This window comes from Ursus americanus, chromosome 18 (assembly GCF_024610735.1).
Source record: "Ursus americanus isolate L20-20 chromosome 18, mUrsAme1.1.p, whole genome shotgun sequence".
Lineage (NCBI taxonomy): Eukaryota > Metazoa > Chordata > Mammalia > Carnivora > Ursidae > Ursus > Ursus americanus.
Window position 1 is genome coordinate 8,252,276 of NC_142144.1, and position 15,368 is coordinate 8,267,643.

Here is a 15,368-nt window from a genome sequence, read left to right on the forward strand (position 1 = left end):
AGCATATGTAACTGGGTGTGCACACGGCCCTGCACGTTGCTGGAGGGGCTACTCCGAAGGGCAGTGCACATCTGCTCTCTGCAGCAGTCCGCCTCCCTTCACACCTCGAGTCGCCAGGATGCCCGTTCACCTTTGGTGGCACCGCAGCTACGGGAGCTCCCTGCTCAGAGTCTGTCTTCCCAGAGCCCACCCGGCGCCTGGCACAAAGAAAGCATCAGCTCTTGGAGTAGATGCAGTGGGTGGACTCCTGAGCAGGAGGCCCCGTTCCGGGGTCGGAAGGCCTCACCACAGGAAGCCAAACCCCGGGCTGGGATCCGCTTCACTGTCACAGTGCCCAGCAGGCTGCGTGTCAGCCCAAGGCTTGAGGCCATGCGGGTGTAACACTCTCAGACCCCACCAGGCGGAGCCACGTGCCCATCTCCACACCAGGCCCAGCTTAGGCTTCCGGTTTTGAGAACCCACATGTTAGACCAAATCTGCTTGCAGGTCTCCTCGGCAGCTCGGCCTGAGGAAGAGGTGCTGGCCTCAGGCTCCTGGGCTAGCTCTGGACGGGATGATGAGTCGGGCTGCTCAGAGCATGGGGCCGGGACCCCCACCCCACACCCCCCCTGCTCTTCCACCCCCCACTCCGAGTAGGCCCTGCCCCTGGGCTGAGCTGACCTGAAGAGCCACAGAGCAGCCTCCCCAGGCTGGGCCAGCGAGGGGCGGTGGGGGTGGGGGTGGGGCTGGTCCCTGCCCGGAGCCCTGAGCGCCACCCTGGGAGGGAGGCTGAGCTGAGGCCACACTCACCTTTCCAGCCCTGAAGACATCTCTTCACTAAACTCTGAGCTCTCACTACTGCCTGGAAAAGGAACACAGATCAATGAGTGTGGCAGCCTCACAGAAGAGGGGCCAACCCAGAGGAGTCTGTTCTCCTGGGTCAGCAGGCCCAGGTCCCTGAGCTCCGCAGAAGTGCCGGAGAAACAGCTTTCTGACCCTGTGGGCATCTGTGTGACTCGGGGTTTTGCTGCTGCTATTTCTGACTCGCTCTCCTGGGAGGGTCCAAAGAGCTCGCCCCACCCCCTGCTCCCGGGTAGGTCGTCCATTCCTTTCCCACTGCCCCCCGAAGGCTGCGGCTGCCTGTGCACTGGCCCACCAGGCTCTGTGCGCCTTGGCCTCTGTGGTGGCCTGGCCTGGCCCTACCACTGCCTCCCTCCCGGCCCAAGTGAAACCAGTGCTAGAGCAAGCCTCACCTAGTGAGGACAGAGGCCAAATGAGCCCTTCTACTCCCAAGGGCCAGGACTGTCACAGCAGCTGCCTGGCATGAGACAGAAGCCTTGAGGAAGTGGCCCTTCACCTCCCGGCCAGCAGACACAGGAGAGAAGCTCCACCTTCCCCGGCTGCCCTCTGGGGCGGACTGGGACACCTGCCCTCCAAGGCCTGGCTCTGGCCACAAGGACACCTGTCACTGCATGCTGCCGAGTCCTTTGTGCTCCCCCTCAGACCTTGGAGGTGCCTCGCTTCGGCACTCTGCCGGGGCTGCCTGCTGGCACCAACCCTGGGCAGGGGGAGAGGGGGAGGGAGGAGGTCTCAGGCCCCTCGGGAGTCACTGGGTGGCGAGGGCTCCAAATGGGGCACATGCACACATGGCAGCTTGCTCCCGGGCTCTCAGGTCCATACAGAAAAAACACCTCAGTTTCCCAAGAAGGGGAGCCAAGAACCAAACCGCCTGGTGATCCCCTGTCCGGATACTGGACAGTGTTGTGCCTGACTCCATTTTCTGAGTCAAGGCCTGGGCTCAGGCACAGCTCAGAAGTTTCCTGGATGTAAAATAGCTGTCCTGCTGCTGCCCAGATGAAGGCTCTGGGGCTGGCGTTTCTCAGACTGGTTCCCTGGAAGCTCCTCCCCACCCCTACCCCATTCCAGGACACTTCAGGAAAAGGGTTCTGTGACCAGACTGGGAGAACCTGCAGACTCTACTGCCTGTCTGGAGATCAATAATGCCCATCAGCCTACTCAAGTCTCTGAGAACAGACCTCCTTACCTGGTTCAACCCAGCCTTTCCCTGACATACCCCAGAATTCTCCTCCCCAACATACTGACACCTATGAACCACGGGCTGCACTGTCCTGAGCTACTGTAAACCCGACGGGGTCCAATGAGGATGACTTCGTCCCAGGCCAGGAGGCAGACACAGACCTTGCGTGTCCGAGCCTTTCTGGGGGTGGGAGACAGCTGCCCCCAGTGATACTGCCTCAGAGACCGGCCTTATTTCACAGGGACGTGGGACCTGGGATTCCCACCCTTCCCCTTCCTCCCACTTCCTTCCGGGGCTCAGCCCCCCCCCCCCCCGGCAGACCTCACCAGATCAAACTCCCAGGCCAGGCAACTGTCTAAGCCACCACCAGCCCTGGGAGGGCTCCCTGTTAAGGGAAGCAGACAGACACACAGACACATAGACTACGGAAGCACAGGCACACTGAACGGGCACAGCCAGTGGACAGTGTACTTGTCTGTTGGTAGTAATGACAGGTGACCTGGGCGCCGCAGGGGGACGGGCCTGGTACCAGAGCGCAACAATGTCCTCGGCTCTGACTCCAACCTCTCTCCATCCTGGCCTCAGCGATTCGGTTTCTGTTCCTTCCATGGACATAAATACCATTTCTGGCTGAAGTTCACACATGCAATTTTATCCCTGAAGATCAATTTTTCATCCTAACTCTGGCTTTCCAGTGTGAAGACAAGTACACAGGAAGAACCCGGTGGCCCGCCCAGCTGCTGTCCCCAGGCAGCTTTCCCTACTTGGCTCTGCACCCTGGGGCTCGTGGCCCCCCAGGACGGAAGCCCCACGGGGGCAGCAGCTAGGCTTTGGCAGCTACCAACCAATGACAGCAGGTCTCAGGCGTGCGTCCGGCGGCTCCTTCCACCTGCCTGCCGCGCTCAGGGCACTTGGTGAGGCCCAGGAGACCAGGAAGCAGAGGCCTCCTTGGCTCTGGCCACGCCTGTAGGGAGCCGCTTCTGCAGGGGGTGGGGGGCCACCGGGCGCTGCACAGTGACAGAGACAGACACGGAGCACACACCGGACTGTGGCCCGCCCGCTGTCGTGTGCAGGCCGGAGACGCTTACCTAGGGAGAGTCCATTGGTGACGGCAGAGGAGGAGGTGAGGGCGAGGCCCCTGCGGGGGCTGCGGGACTCTAGGACACTGTCGTCCAGCAGGTGCCTCGCTTTCTCCGATGGGAATGTCGCACTTTTACTCTCAACTACACTCAACTGACACATCATACTGGAAAACGGAAAGGAAGAAAGAAGGCGAAGCTCCTTATCTGTGGGTAACAGCGAGTTCACCTGCCCCGGGCTCCTGAGCAGACGGTGCAGCCGAAGAACCACGGGACAAGTCCGGGCTCTGTCCTAGCTCACGGCATGACCTTGGGCAAGTCACATTCTCTCTCTGAGCCTCAGTTTCTCCATCTGTCAAATGGGGACTAACGATACTCTCCCTGCGTCTCTCAGGATGACGACAAGGCTCAAGTGAGCGGACAGTGCTTGTGGATGATGGAGCCACACAAGGGAAGGGGCAGCATGACCCTGTGGGCAGCTCGCCTGGTTCTGGGGCACACATCTGGTCCAAATCCTTGTTCCAACCTTACTCACCACGGCAAGGTACTTCACCCCGTTGAACCTCACAGGACTCCTTCTTACAATGTATTTAATATAGCACCTACCTCGGAGGCCTGCAGGGGCTCAGTGACATAACACTTGACAGGCACGTGACAGAGCAAGCCCTACACACTCAGAGAGCAACCCTTTCCCCCTCTAGCCTGTGAGTGACTCCAGGGCCAGCGTGAGCTGGCTGAGGCTCATGTCTTAGTGGTGGAAGGAAGGAAGGAAGGAAGGAAGGAAGGAAGGAAGGAAGGAAGGAAGGAAGGGAGGGAGAGAGGGATGGAGGGTAGGGAAGAACAGAGAAGGACGGACCCAGCCATTCAAGAGTCTGTGCCCCACACCCCAGGGACACAGGCATGGCTGCCCCGGCCATCATGAGGTCCACACATGCCCTCCAGCTGTCAGTCCCGTAAGGCCGGGCAAACCAGCGGCAGGTTCACCACTCTGCAGGCTTTCTGAAACAACTGGCAAGCAGAGACTCTGAGCCCCAACACTGGCAGGTGCCTTGAGACACTCAGTGATGTCCTGGATGACAGTCACAGTGTCCACTGGACTCTGGAGTTTTCCGTTAGGGAGGCACTAACCAAGCTTGGGTAAACTTTCTGGAATCCCACCATTGCTTCCCTGCACTTCCCTGCATGCTTCCCTCCGTTGGCTCCTGAACAAGTGATACCCACCACCAGTACTCAGGCTGTGCTGTTGCAGCTGCCCTCCCTCCAACTCCTCCTGAGCCCGTGCCAGCCTGAGGAGGGCACACCAGCCAGGGATACCGAGAGCACTCATCAGATGGATAAGAGAGCCCCCCAGTGGGCAAGCCCATGCCCCATGCTCAGCCCAGTCTGGAGCCCACAGCGGGGGCGGGGCCGGGGGGGGGCTGCTCAGTCACCCACTTGTTTCCCAGGCTGTGGCTCTTCCTGTGTCTCGGGACAGGGGGTGTGGGGAGGCTGCCAGCAACAGATGCATCAGGACAGGTGGGTCGCCGGCTGAACCTTGCAGAGCTGGAGCCAGCGGAGGGGCCTGCGAACAGAGCAGAGAGAGTGACGGTAGGGGCTGGGCTGGGGAGGCTCAGAGAAGATGGCCCCAGGTCGGGTAAGGCACCAGGCCCAGCGGTCATATGCAGGGCAAGGTTCACAGCAGCCTCATGGCTTTCTACTCATGAGACGCTGACTCCTCACTGGCAGGATAACAAGCCTCTGACCTGTTAAGATGGCTGGTGTCGTGCTATACACGGTACCCCCTGACCAGGCAGCGCCACTGGCTAATACTGTGAATGTGCAGATGGAGGTTGGAGGCGGGCATGGGGTTGGCAGCCCGGCCTGGTTTCCCCATGGCAACACTTATCCAGGGCCACCCAGCTGGGTAACTGCATTGAGACCTAACAATGTATCTTCTGAGTCCGAGTCCAGTGCCTGTGCCCTGTGCCCCTGTAGCCACTTTCTGTTCTCTACTCACTCAACCAAAGGTGATGGAGGGCTTCTCAGGGGAGGCAGTGGATTTACCGAGGTAGGGCATGGCTAGGGAGCAGGGGTTGAGACCCCAGGCCTATCAGTTACTGCCTGGTGACTTTGGACAGGTTATTTAACTTGATCCCTGAGCCTTGGTTTCCTCATTCGAAAAGTGGGAATAACTCAGCTGACCTTGCAGGTGGCTGGGAGGTCACGAGGTCATGTACATGGAGTTTCACAGACAGCGCTCCTACTTGTCTGATTCTTTTTTTTTTTTTAAGATTTTTATTTATTTATTCGTCAGAGAGAGAGAGTAAGCGCACAAGCAGGGGGAGCAGCAAGCAGGGGGAGCAGCAGGCAGGGGGAGAAGCAGGGAGCCCAATGCAGCACCCGATCCCAGGACCCTGGGATCATGAGCCAAGCCGAAGGCAAACTTAACCGACTGAGCCACCCAGGCGCCCCTGTTTGTTTGATTCTGATAATTATTACTGTGTTGTCCCCAGCCCTAGCCATGGGGTAAAGGGGAGGTCATGAGAGCCGGGGGGCTGGGGCCACAAACCGCACTGGGTGCCGAATGCAGAGACTGAGGCAGAATCCTTTGTGTGGCCATGTCCATGGCTATCGTTTGAGGGGCGTGGTCCCGACCACTATTGTACCCTTTTATTTCTGTGGCTTGGAAGGAAGGTCTTGACGGGAGGGACCCAGATGCTAGTCTAGCCTTAGCTACCCAGGACAGATGCTGGAAGCAGGAGCCGGTGCTTCCGCAAAGGAGCCTGGCCGCTCCCTTCAGAACACATCAAACACACAGCAAGTCCACGAGTTGCCGCCAAACCACGAGGGGGAACTTTCCTGGAGGGCCTGTGACATCCATCCAGAGCTTCGGATCCTCCACGAGACGCTGCAGATCCACAAGGGCTCGAAGCACTCCCTGTCCTCCAGCGCGCCTGGCTCATCCGCATTTTCATGTCTAAAATATGAGCCCTGATCCCAGCCTGTCGCTGCACAAAGTCTAGCTCCCTTCTGGTTCTCCGGAAGGTTCGGGAGGCAGGGGAAAGCACATCATCTGGGCCGTGGATGTCCCGCTCCCCGCTGTCAGCTTGCCCCTGCCTCCTGTCCACATCCCACAGCACACACACCTCCTCCTTCAGATCCCCCGACCCCACCACCAATCCCTCTGTCCTTAAGCCCCGGGCACAGCTTGTAGACCTCTCCCTTGCAAGCAATGCTACTCTCCACTTCCGTGAGGAAGCTGTGGCTATCGGGTCCCACCTTGTGACTGCCGCCAGTGGCCCCATCCACACGCACCTCCCTGCTGGGCCTGGGACTCAGGACTTGTCCCCTCCCAGTTCTACCTGCTCCATCTGAGAAGTCACGCCATCACCTCCCCTTCTCTCTGTGGCCCCTTCCCCAGCCTATAAACACACCCTCGTCTCCCCTTCTCTGTGAACTAAGGTCCCCTGGCCCCGTCTTCCTCCTGGCCAGTCGCACCCCTCAGAGGGCTGTACTCCTCATAGCTCTGCTTCTGCCCCCATGCCCATCTCTAAGTCACTGAAATCTGGTTTCCATACCCAGTGACATTTCCATTGACCTCCTTTTTGTGAAACTAACCAACACCCGCTGTCCTTCGGCATCCAGTGCTGGTGACCAGTCCCTCTCGAAACACTGGATGTCCTGGGTGTCCGTGAGGTCTCACTCTCCTGCCTCTCCCTGTGCCTCTTCATCACCGTCACTCTGTCTCTTCCACGAGCTCCTTATCCTCCAACAAGCTCTCACATTGGTGTTTTCTACACAGGCTTCCCTCTTTGGCTCCTGATTTTTATTTGATTTGAACTCACCAGATATGCCGATGACTTTGAAATGTATACTTTTCTGAACCTGAGACCAATATACCCAGGACACTTGCATCTGAACTTCCAAAAGGTATCCTAAGTTCAGCTCAGTGAAGGCTGAACCTGGAACCTCCTCCTGTATTTCCAACTCTGGACACTCAGCCACCTGGCCTGGAAGGCGGGGTCGTCTCGGCTTTTCCCAGGCTGTGACTTGCCTCTTCTCTTCTTATCTCCTCTTTGCTTGCCACACACAATCACCAAGGCCCCCCAGATTCTGTACATCCCCTCGCACTCATCACTCATGTCACTGCTTGGTCTGAGTCCCCACGTTTTATCTTCTACCTCCAGTCTGAGCCTCTGAAATCCAACCCCTGCACAGCTTTCTGAAAAAATGAGAAGCTGGGCATGCCATTTCCTTGCTTGAAACTGTCAGTGGCATGGTGTTCAAACACTGCCTGACCTGGCCGTTTGAGCTGATCTTAAAATCCTGTTGGAAGAATAAAGGGACGATGTAGCCAAGACAGTTCTTAAGAATAGTAGAGGCCTTGCCCTACCAGATATCAGAACAAAACACAAAACAATAGTGATTCACACAGTTTGGTGCCGGGGCAGGGATAGAGAAACAGTTCAGTAAATCAGGAACAAGAGCCCAGATCTGCTTCATCATGGTGGTGTCATTACATGTCAGTGGGGAAGGGAGGGTCTTTTCAGTATATGGTGCTAGAACCACTGGGCTCCATGTGGAGAAAGATGAAATTAAGAGTCCTCCCACCTTATATTACACAAGTGGATTCACATCATGAATGTGAAAAGCAAAAATGTGAGACTACTGGGGAAAAACAATAAAGCAATCTTTATGACCTTGGGGGAAGAAACAAAAAACATAAATCCTAAAGGACAAAAAAATTGAACTTGGCTGGCTCAGTCCGTTAAGCGTCTGCCTTCAGCTCAGGTCATGATCTCAGGGTCCTGGGATCGAGCCCCACATCGGACTCCCTGCTCAGCGGGTACCTGCTTCTCCCTCTCCCTCTCCCCCACCCCTGCTTGCGCACGCTCTCTCTCAAACACATAAAACCTTAAAAAAATGAACACGTGTGATTGCATTACAATGAAACATTTCTGCACCAAAACAAACAAATAAAAGACAGCAAAAATGTGAAAAGGCAAGTTGTGGTCTGGGAGAAGAGATCTGTCACCCACATCGCCAGCAAAGGATTCATGTTGAAATAAAGAATTTCAAGTAATCAGTAAGAGAGAGACAAGCCACACAGAGAAAATGGGTAAAGGACACAAATGGGAAATTCACAGAAGAGGAACCCCACATGACCAATCACTACAAGGAAACGTGCTTAAACTTACTGGGATAATGGGAATGCAAATTACACACTAAAAATGAGGAAAAAACCCCACTTTAACCTCATTAGATTTTAAAAAATTAATTAGCCTGACCAGATCAAGTGTCAGCTGGGACGTGGGAGGATGGGAATGCTAGCTCAGGGCTCCTAGGAGTATCTGGAAAGCAGTTAGCAATGGTGAGTAAAGGTGAAGATGCCGTGCCTCTGCGAGGAGGTGATTCCGATTCTAGGAATCTACCCTCAGGAGACTCCAGCCTTTATGCACAAGGACACACGTGCACAAGATGTTCAACGTCGCACTGTGTGTAACAGCAAAAAAGCGGGAACAATCTACATGACCCTCCGGAGGGAGAAGGATAAATGAGGCGGGGCTATGCATCCAACACATCTGTGGAGCAGAAAACAGTGAAGAAACGGGATCTGCAGGTGTCGGTACAGATTAAATCCTACAAGCAGACGCTGAAGGGAAAGTGTAAGGCACAAAAGGGTGTTTACATTGAGGCATGGTGCCCTTTTTGTAAACATTTTAAAACAGGCAAATCAAGAGTATATTTGTCTGTACATGAGTATATATTCAGTAAAATGTAAAAGCCTGCGCAGGAATAACACAAACCGGTCCTAAGAGAGTAGATGCCTCTACAGGGAAGGAAGGGTGGGGTGAGAGGGACTTTTGCTCTAACTGTAATGTTATTTTACTTAAAAAATATAAAGCAAATATGGCAAAATGTTAATTTGTGTTAAATATGGATGGTGGGCACAATGGGTATTCTCTATGTGTTCAGTATTTCATTATTTAAAATGAGAATACTTTAAAAACACATGCATGCCTACTGTGTGCCGGGGCTGTGCTGGCATCTTCCATTTGCCCTCCAGATTTGTCCGGCACCCTTTCCTACCCTGTGCCGTGAACTGGGAGCTGCGCTATGACTCCTTGTTGGGTCAGGTCTATGGGGAGCCCTGGCCAGAGACTGGGGATGAAGGAGAGAGGCTGTGGTATCATCTCCTCTAGACTTTCCTTCGGGGTCACCCCTGAGAGGCAGCAGTCTCCCCAAGCCCTCTCTACTCTGGTTTTTGTGACCGCTGCCTCCCTGCACTCCTGTTCCAGCCACGGGGTGCTGTGCTGTCCTTGGGGTTCCTTATACCCTGCCCGTGTCTTTATAAATAGCCCCTTTCTCAAGCTCTCCTGCGATCACCCCACTGGGCTGTGCCATCTGTGCCCTGCTGCAGCCCTGCAGTCCCTTCACACTTAACCCACACAACACCCCTCTGAGGTCTGGGTTCTTAGCCTTAACTCACAAATGGGGAGGCAGCACCTCGAGAGCTTAAGCTTCAAGGTCAGGAGCTGGTTGGCAATGTAATCAGGTTCAAGTCTAGGCATTGTGACTCCATGGACTAGACACCTGGGGCCACCCACCCACCTCCTCCTCCAGGAATTCCCCCTTCCCACCCTTGATGGGTGGGAAGCCAATGTCAGATTAACGTGGCCTAGTTCCTGGCCCTGGATAGGGACAGACAACCCTCCCCAGGACTTTCAGATTTGAGCCTAGAACATGTTTGAGGACAATCACTTTTTGGTGGATGAGAAATAAAACTTAGACACTGTTGATGCCGTGTCTCCCTGCTTGTGGAAAAGGAAGCTGGTCTTTGGTGAGAGGCCCATAGAGGCAAAGAGCCAGGTGGGAGGGAGTCCTGTTTGGTTCATTCCTGCAGGCAGTGCCTCCTGTCCTTCCCTCCCTGGCTGCTCAGCCCTTCCTGGATCCCATAAGCCAATGGTTCCCTTTTTGGTTGAGGCAGCCAGGGCTCGTTTCTGCTGTTTGCAGCCCAAGGAACCTGACCAGGAGGCCCCACCACACCACACTGCCTCTAGGTAGGCTGCCTGGGTGACCTGGCCTGGTAACTGGAGACAGCAAGGCTGTCTGAGGCTGCAGAAAGTGTCTCGAAAACAGGCTCTTACAGACCAATCCATGATAATGAAGCCAGAGAGGCGGGGCCTCTTCACCAACCAGAGACGGCCAGTGGAAGGCCTTTGAGGGGTCTGCGTAGGCACTGCAATTGTACTTAAGCTTACTGTCTGGGTGCATTTTCCTGGGAAGGCGCTGCACACTCTAATTGTTAACCAGGGGATGTGGCAGAGGCATTTGGAGAGTGTATGAGAAATGGAGTTACGGGGCGCCTGGGTGGCTCAGTCGTTAAGCGTCCGCCTTCCGCTCAGGGCGTGATCCTGGCGTTCTGGGATCGAGCCCCACGTCAGGCTCTTCCGCTGGGAGCCTGCCTCTTTCTCTCCCACTCCTCCTGCTTGTGTTCCCTCTCTCTCTGGCTGTTTCTCTCTCTGTCAAATGAATAAATAAAATCTTAAAAATAAAAAAATTTTAAAGGAAAAAAAAAAAAAGAAATGGAGTTTCTTGGGCCCATCCTGAAGGTTCTGATCTCACTGGCCTCAAGCGAGTCTGGTCATTGGTGTCCAGGTGGTTCTCACGCGCACCCCAGTGAAGACCTTCTGCTCCAAAGTTGGAACAAAAGCGAGCAAGCCCCTGGAGGAAACGTCTCGTGTGGGTGCTCTAGAGAGGAAAGGGAAGAGTGGAAGACATCCTGCTTCGTTTGTGTTTTGCACACATATTGCTCAATAAATGAATCCATGCTGAGGGTGGAATTCGCCTTGTTTATCAGTGGCATGGACGCGGGATTACACTGCCTGAGTCACCCTGGCTCCTGCCATGGGTTCAGAAAGTATTTTGTAAAGGTCAGCTTGCAGTGCTCCGCCCCCTGCGGTTTGAACTGGAACTCGACTCCTTGTGTTGTCATAGTAATAATAATGGTGAGAATTACGGTTGAGTGTTCGGTGTGGGGACCGGGTACTGCGCTGCTAGGGCGTGCTGCCCCCGCCACGTGCCAGACTTCAACCCAGGGGTACACCGCTAACCCGGTGGTGGCGGGGCAGGGGGTGGGGGCAGGTCTAGCAGTTCAAAGGCCAGGCGTTAGTGAAAACCTGAGGCAGAAGAAACAGTGTCACATCTGAGGTGATCTGACAAAAGCAGGTGGCACTTCCTCCGGGAACCGTGCGTTGGGTAAGTCCAACTGCTACTCTGCCGGTGAAGGTGGAGAGGACGAACATCTAGGGTGCACCAGCTTCGGGCCGGGCTTGTCCCAACACTTGCACATCCTATTTCATTGACTCGTAGGCAGCTGGTAGTTTTACAGTCTCCGTGTTAAAGGGACATCCGAGGCACATCAGGTCACGCACTGGAGGGGTGCTGGCTTTGCTCCCTCAGCTGGCCGTGTGTGCTGTGCTGTGCCCAGAGAGCTGGACTTTCCAAAGCTCTTCTGGTAACCTCCGTGGCTGTCCCACTCACTCTGGCTCTCTCTCTTTCTCACCTGTCTCCAGGTGCTTCCCGCATTCCAGCTCTGACCCGCGTGTTCCGGCTTGCCTACGCCTCCGGACTCGCCCTTGGTTTCTTCCGCTCAGCTCCTGATTCTCCCTCCAGGACAAGGCCCAGATCCGCCTCCCTCTTCTTGCTGCTTTGCACGGCCTTGGGAGGCACGCCTGGCCTCTGATGGCCCTCAGCCCAGCTCAGGGGAAGGGTGGGAGGCCCAAGCAGTAGAGGCTGTGATCTGCCTGGGTCCAGTGCCCAAGCTGATGCTGCTCTGGGTGCCCTGGGTCTCGGCCACTCCTCCCCCCTGCATTGTTGACCAATAGCCTGGTCTGACGCTTAAGCAGAAGAATTTCCATTCAGTTGGGACTTAGGGACGGGGGTGGCTTCTCTGCCAGTAAGTGACGCTCTCTGCTACTGAAAGGCCTCATATTCCTGCCCCACTAAGCCTGGGGTGGCCACCACGTGACAGCACCAGGGACACGTGGCTTCTGGGGCCGTTTCTGAGCTGGGCAGCTGGCAAGTTTGCTTCTCTGTGTCCCCTGGGGCAAGGGCAGGGGTGGGGGCAGTGATAATGAGCTGGGGTTCTGGCCTTGCTTTGCAGAGTGTGGTCCCCGCTGCCCAGCCCGATATGGCACGAACAGCTGGAAAAACTGACCATGTGGCTTGACTATCTCAGAGGATTGCTCTATTTTTCCTCAGCATAATTTTTCCATGAATAATCTTTAAAGCTCTTTAAGTGGCTGTTTCTTTAGCAGTTTTAGTGGAACATATGAGAACTGACAGTCTCTGTGGGGAACGAGATATCATGTTGAAAAAAAAATCTGGTTTTCATTACATTTCTCTCAAGAAACCAACAAGCTGCCCAACAGACCACTCATTGATTGGAAGAGAAAAGAGCACAAGGCCTTCTAATAACGGCTTTGCAGTGGGTGAGAGGCAGGATGATGAATGGTCCTAAGAACTCAGGATCCAGAGGCAGACAGATGTGGGCTCCAGTGTTATCTGCCGCGTGCAGGCTGAGTGACCTTGGGCAAGTCACCTGGCACCTCTGAGCCTCATTCTACATCTGCAAAACAGGAACAGCGGCCCGAGCCAGCAGCCTCCCTTCGAGGAGGAAATGACACAGCATCCCTCCCTCCTTCCTGCAGCAAATGTTTCCTGACCCCAAGCCAGCCCTGAGCCAGGTGCTGGCCAGCCACACTGGATCACAGAGCTGATGTTTTGCTTTCATGGGGTTTACAGTCAAGTGGGGGAGAAAGACAAGTATGCAGATAATTACACCCGGGAGGGACACATGCTTTGATAGGAGGAAAGAAGTAATAGATACAATAAGAGCAATAACTGCACCAACAGGATACATGGTTTGACTGGAAGAAGAAAGAACAGATATGATAGCAGCAATAACTCCACCAACAGTACGACTACCATGCCAGTAATGACGGTGGTGATGGTAACAGCGGGCCTTCTCCGCACATCTACAGATGCCAGGAACTGTGCTGAAGGCTTTACACAGGTGCAATCACACTGCGTCCCAGGCACGGTTGTCGTCTCGATGCTACGATGTGGGACCCGAGGTCAGAGGGTTAAGGAGCTTGCCAGGGCAAGCAGCTGGTGGGCATCGGAGATATGAGCAGTACACCTGAGAACACGGGAAGGTCGGAGAGGAGCCGGAGGGTCTGACATCCAGGCTGGCCCAAGAGTTCCAGCCGATGCAGGGGCGTACCCAGAAGGAGCAGAAGAGCAAAAAGCCCGAGATGGCAGACAACAGGAACTACTAGAGAAACTGCAGGGAGACCCCTGGCAGAAGAGCTGAGGGCAGGGGCTGTGTGTGTGGTGGTGATGCGGGGGGGACGACCAGAGCTGCAGGGCCATGTAGGGAGCCTGGAGTTTAATGGGGGAAGGTGTAGAGATTTTTAGGAGGAGTGGTGATGTGCTCGATTCATACTCTAGAAAGCTCACTCTGGCTAAAAAAAGCACATGGATGGGGCCAAAATGACAGGCCAGGAAGGAGAAATGAGGACGAGAGGTGTCTAGGAGGTGTGGTGGGAGGGGGGCTCAGGACAGCCTCAGTGGAGGCTGGTTCCGTTCACTTAGGAAGCAGGCTTGGGGGGCTGGTGAGAAGTTCAGATTGGGACTGGTGTCTGGAGGCCACTGCGTGCGGTGTTCAGGAGGCAGATGGCCCTGAGGACAGATGCATCCAGACAGGGGTGTGTGGAGCCCTGGGAGAGGGCAAAAGTATTCAGAGTTGTAAACTCAGTGAGAAGAGGGAAGGCCTGGGACAGAAGCAGCATTTGCGGGATGAGAAGAAGAGATAGGCTAAAAAGGAACTTGTGTAGAATCAGGGTCAACAGAACAAATATTTGAGAAAATTGTCATTTTAGATGCATGAGGAGAATGACCTTGGGCTTCACTTGTAATTCTAATGGAAGGCCTCAGAAGCGATGCACTGTTTTCCTGGACAGCAGCTCCATCCTCAGCTGTCACTTCTTCCCCCCAGAGGCACCTTGTGCAGGCAGCACCCATCTTTGGGGCTGGAACACATAGCAATGGTCTCCTTCCCCAGGGTCCGAGTCTCTAGGGAGAGCAATCTGGAGGGGCCTAGCCTGCCACCTGAGTCGGCTGGCCAGTGCCAGGAGCCAGCGTCCTCCTCTGCCCACCCATGGCGACCACAGCAGACAAGCCTGAAACGCTCCAGAAACGACCTTCTGCTCAATTAGATGCTTCTCTCAGAAGAAGGGAGAAATGGAGGCAAGAACTGTTGACCTTCCCCCTTTGCCAGGGGTGAAATTAGCGATGGTAGGGCTTCCACTGAGATGTAGGCCCAGTGCTGCCAGCACACACGTCCTGAGTTCTGAGAGGGCGGTGACCCCCGTCCTCGGGGCCAGGCACTCCGGTCCCTTGCTCTCCAGTGGCTTGCACTTGCCTTCAGGGGCCCATTCACTTGTAACTAAGGAATGAGATGGGATTTCCTGTTGACCAGAGTCTCCCACCAGCACCAGCTCAGGGAGGCGGGGGCTGTCCAGGCCCGAGTGCACCAAACAAACAGCCAGGCCAGGCATAGGGTTCTGGCTACAGAGGGGCGGGCTCTGCAGAGGACGATGGGGAGCCTCATTCCCACGGGTTTCCAGCAGCATCCCCGTCCCTGCCCTGGGTCGGCACTGCCCGATTGAAGCAGTCTGGCAGCCGGCGGCCGCTCGCAGGCTACTTTCCAAGTCTTGCACACTGGAAATTAATGGGAGGCAGCTGTGGTGAGGGGACTCGGAGTCACAAGACTCGAGTTCCAGTCCAGCCTCTGCCTGGGCTGCCGGGAGCTCGGCATCCAGTCTCCTCGGCCTCCTGAGCCTCTCTGCGTTGGAGAAGGGGAGTGACCATGGCCGGATCTGAGGCTCCAGACAGCGTCACCGGGGCACATGGCGCACGGGGCGAAGGGGGTTCTGTGTCTCCTGGATTCTTTACTGTGTGTTCTTTGAGCTCCGTTCCCAGAGCGGGGCCCTCCCTGGGGCTGCCCTCTGGCACTGAGGGACTTGCGGCCCTGTGCAGAGAAAGCCCTTTCAGGCCGGGTTTCATGGGCGAGCCTGGGAGCCGGTCACTGTTACATTCACACACATTCTTTGTTTCTCATCCATGCAGCTCTCACGGGTCCTCGCCGTGAGCCAAGATCTGGCTCACACATCATTCAGAATGCCCCGGTTCATTTCTTTCTGAGAAATGGCATCCGATCGCCCTTC

General features: G+C 55.5%; 1 protein-coding gene across 8 annotated transcripts in view; it reads right to left on the reverse strand.

Moving 5' to 3' along the window:
• RALGPS1 (Ral GEF with PH domain and SH3 binding motif 1) overlaps positions 1–15,368 on the reverse strand; it is a 280,227-nt gene that overhangs the window by 25,256 nt on the left and 239,603 nt on the right. For 4 of the 8 annotated variants that reach the window (XM_087869364.1, XM_087869363.1, XM_087869362.1 and 1 more), the window contains 3 exons: positions 4,531–4,657; positions 3,106–3,263; positions 790–841 (listed from right to left, as the gene is read on the reverse strand). In XM_087869364.1, the coding sequence (XP_087725490.1) occupies positions 790–841; positions 3,106–3,263; positions 4,531–4,657 (337 nt within the window). The remainder of the gene's footprint in view (positions 1–789; positions 842–3,105; positions 3,264–4,530; positions 4,658–15,368) is intronic. The other 4 variants (XM_045790913.2, XM_045790912.2, XM_087869366.1 and 1 more) reach the window with 1 other exon arrangement.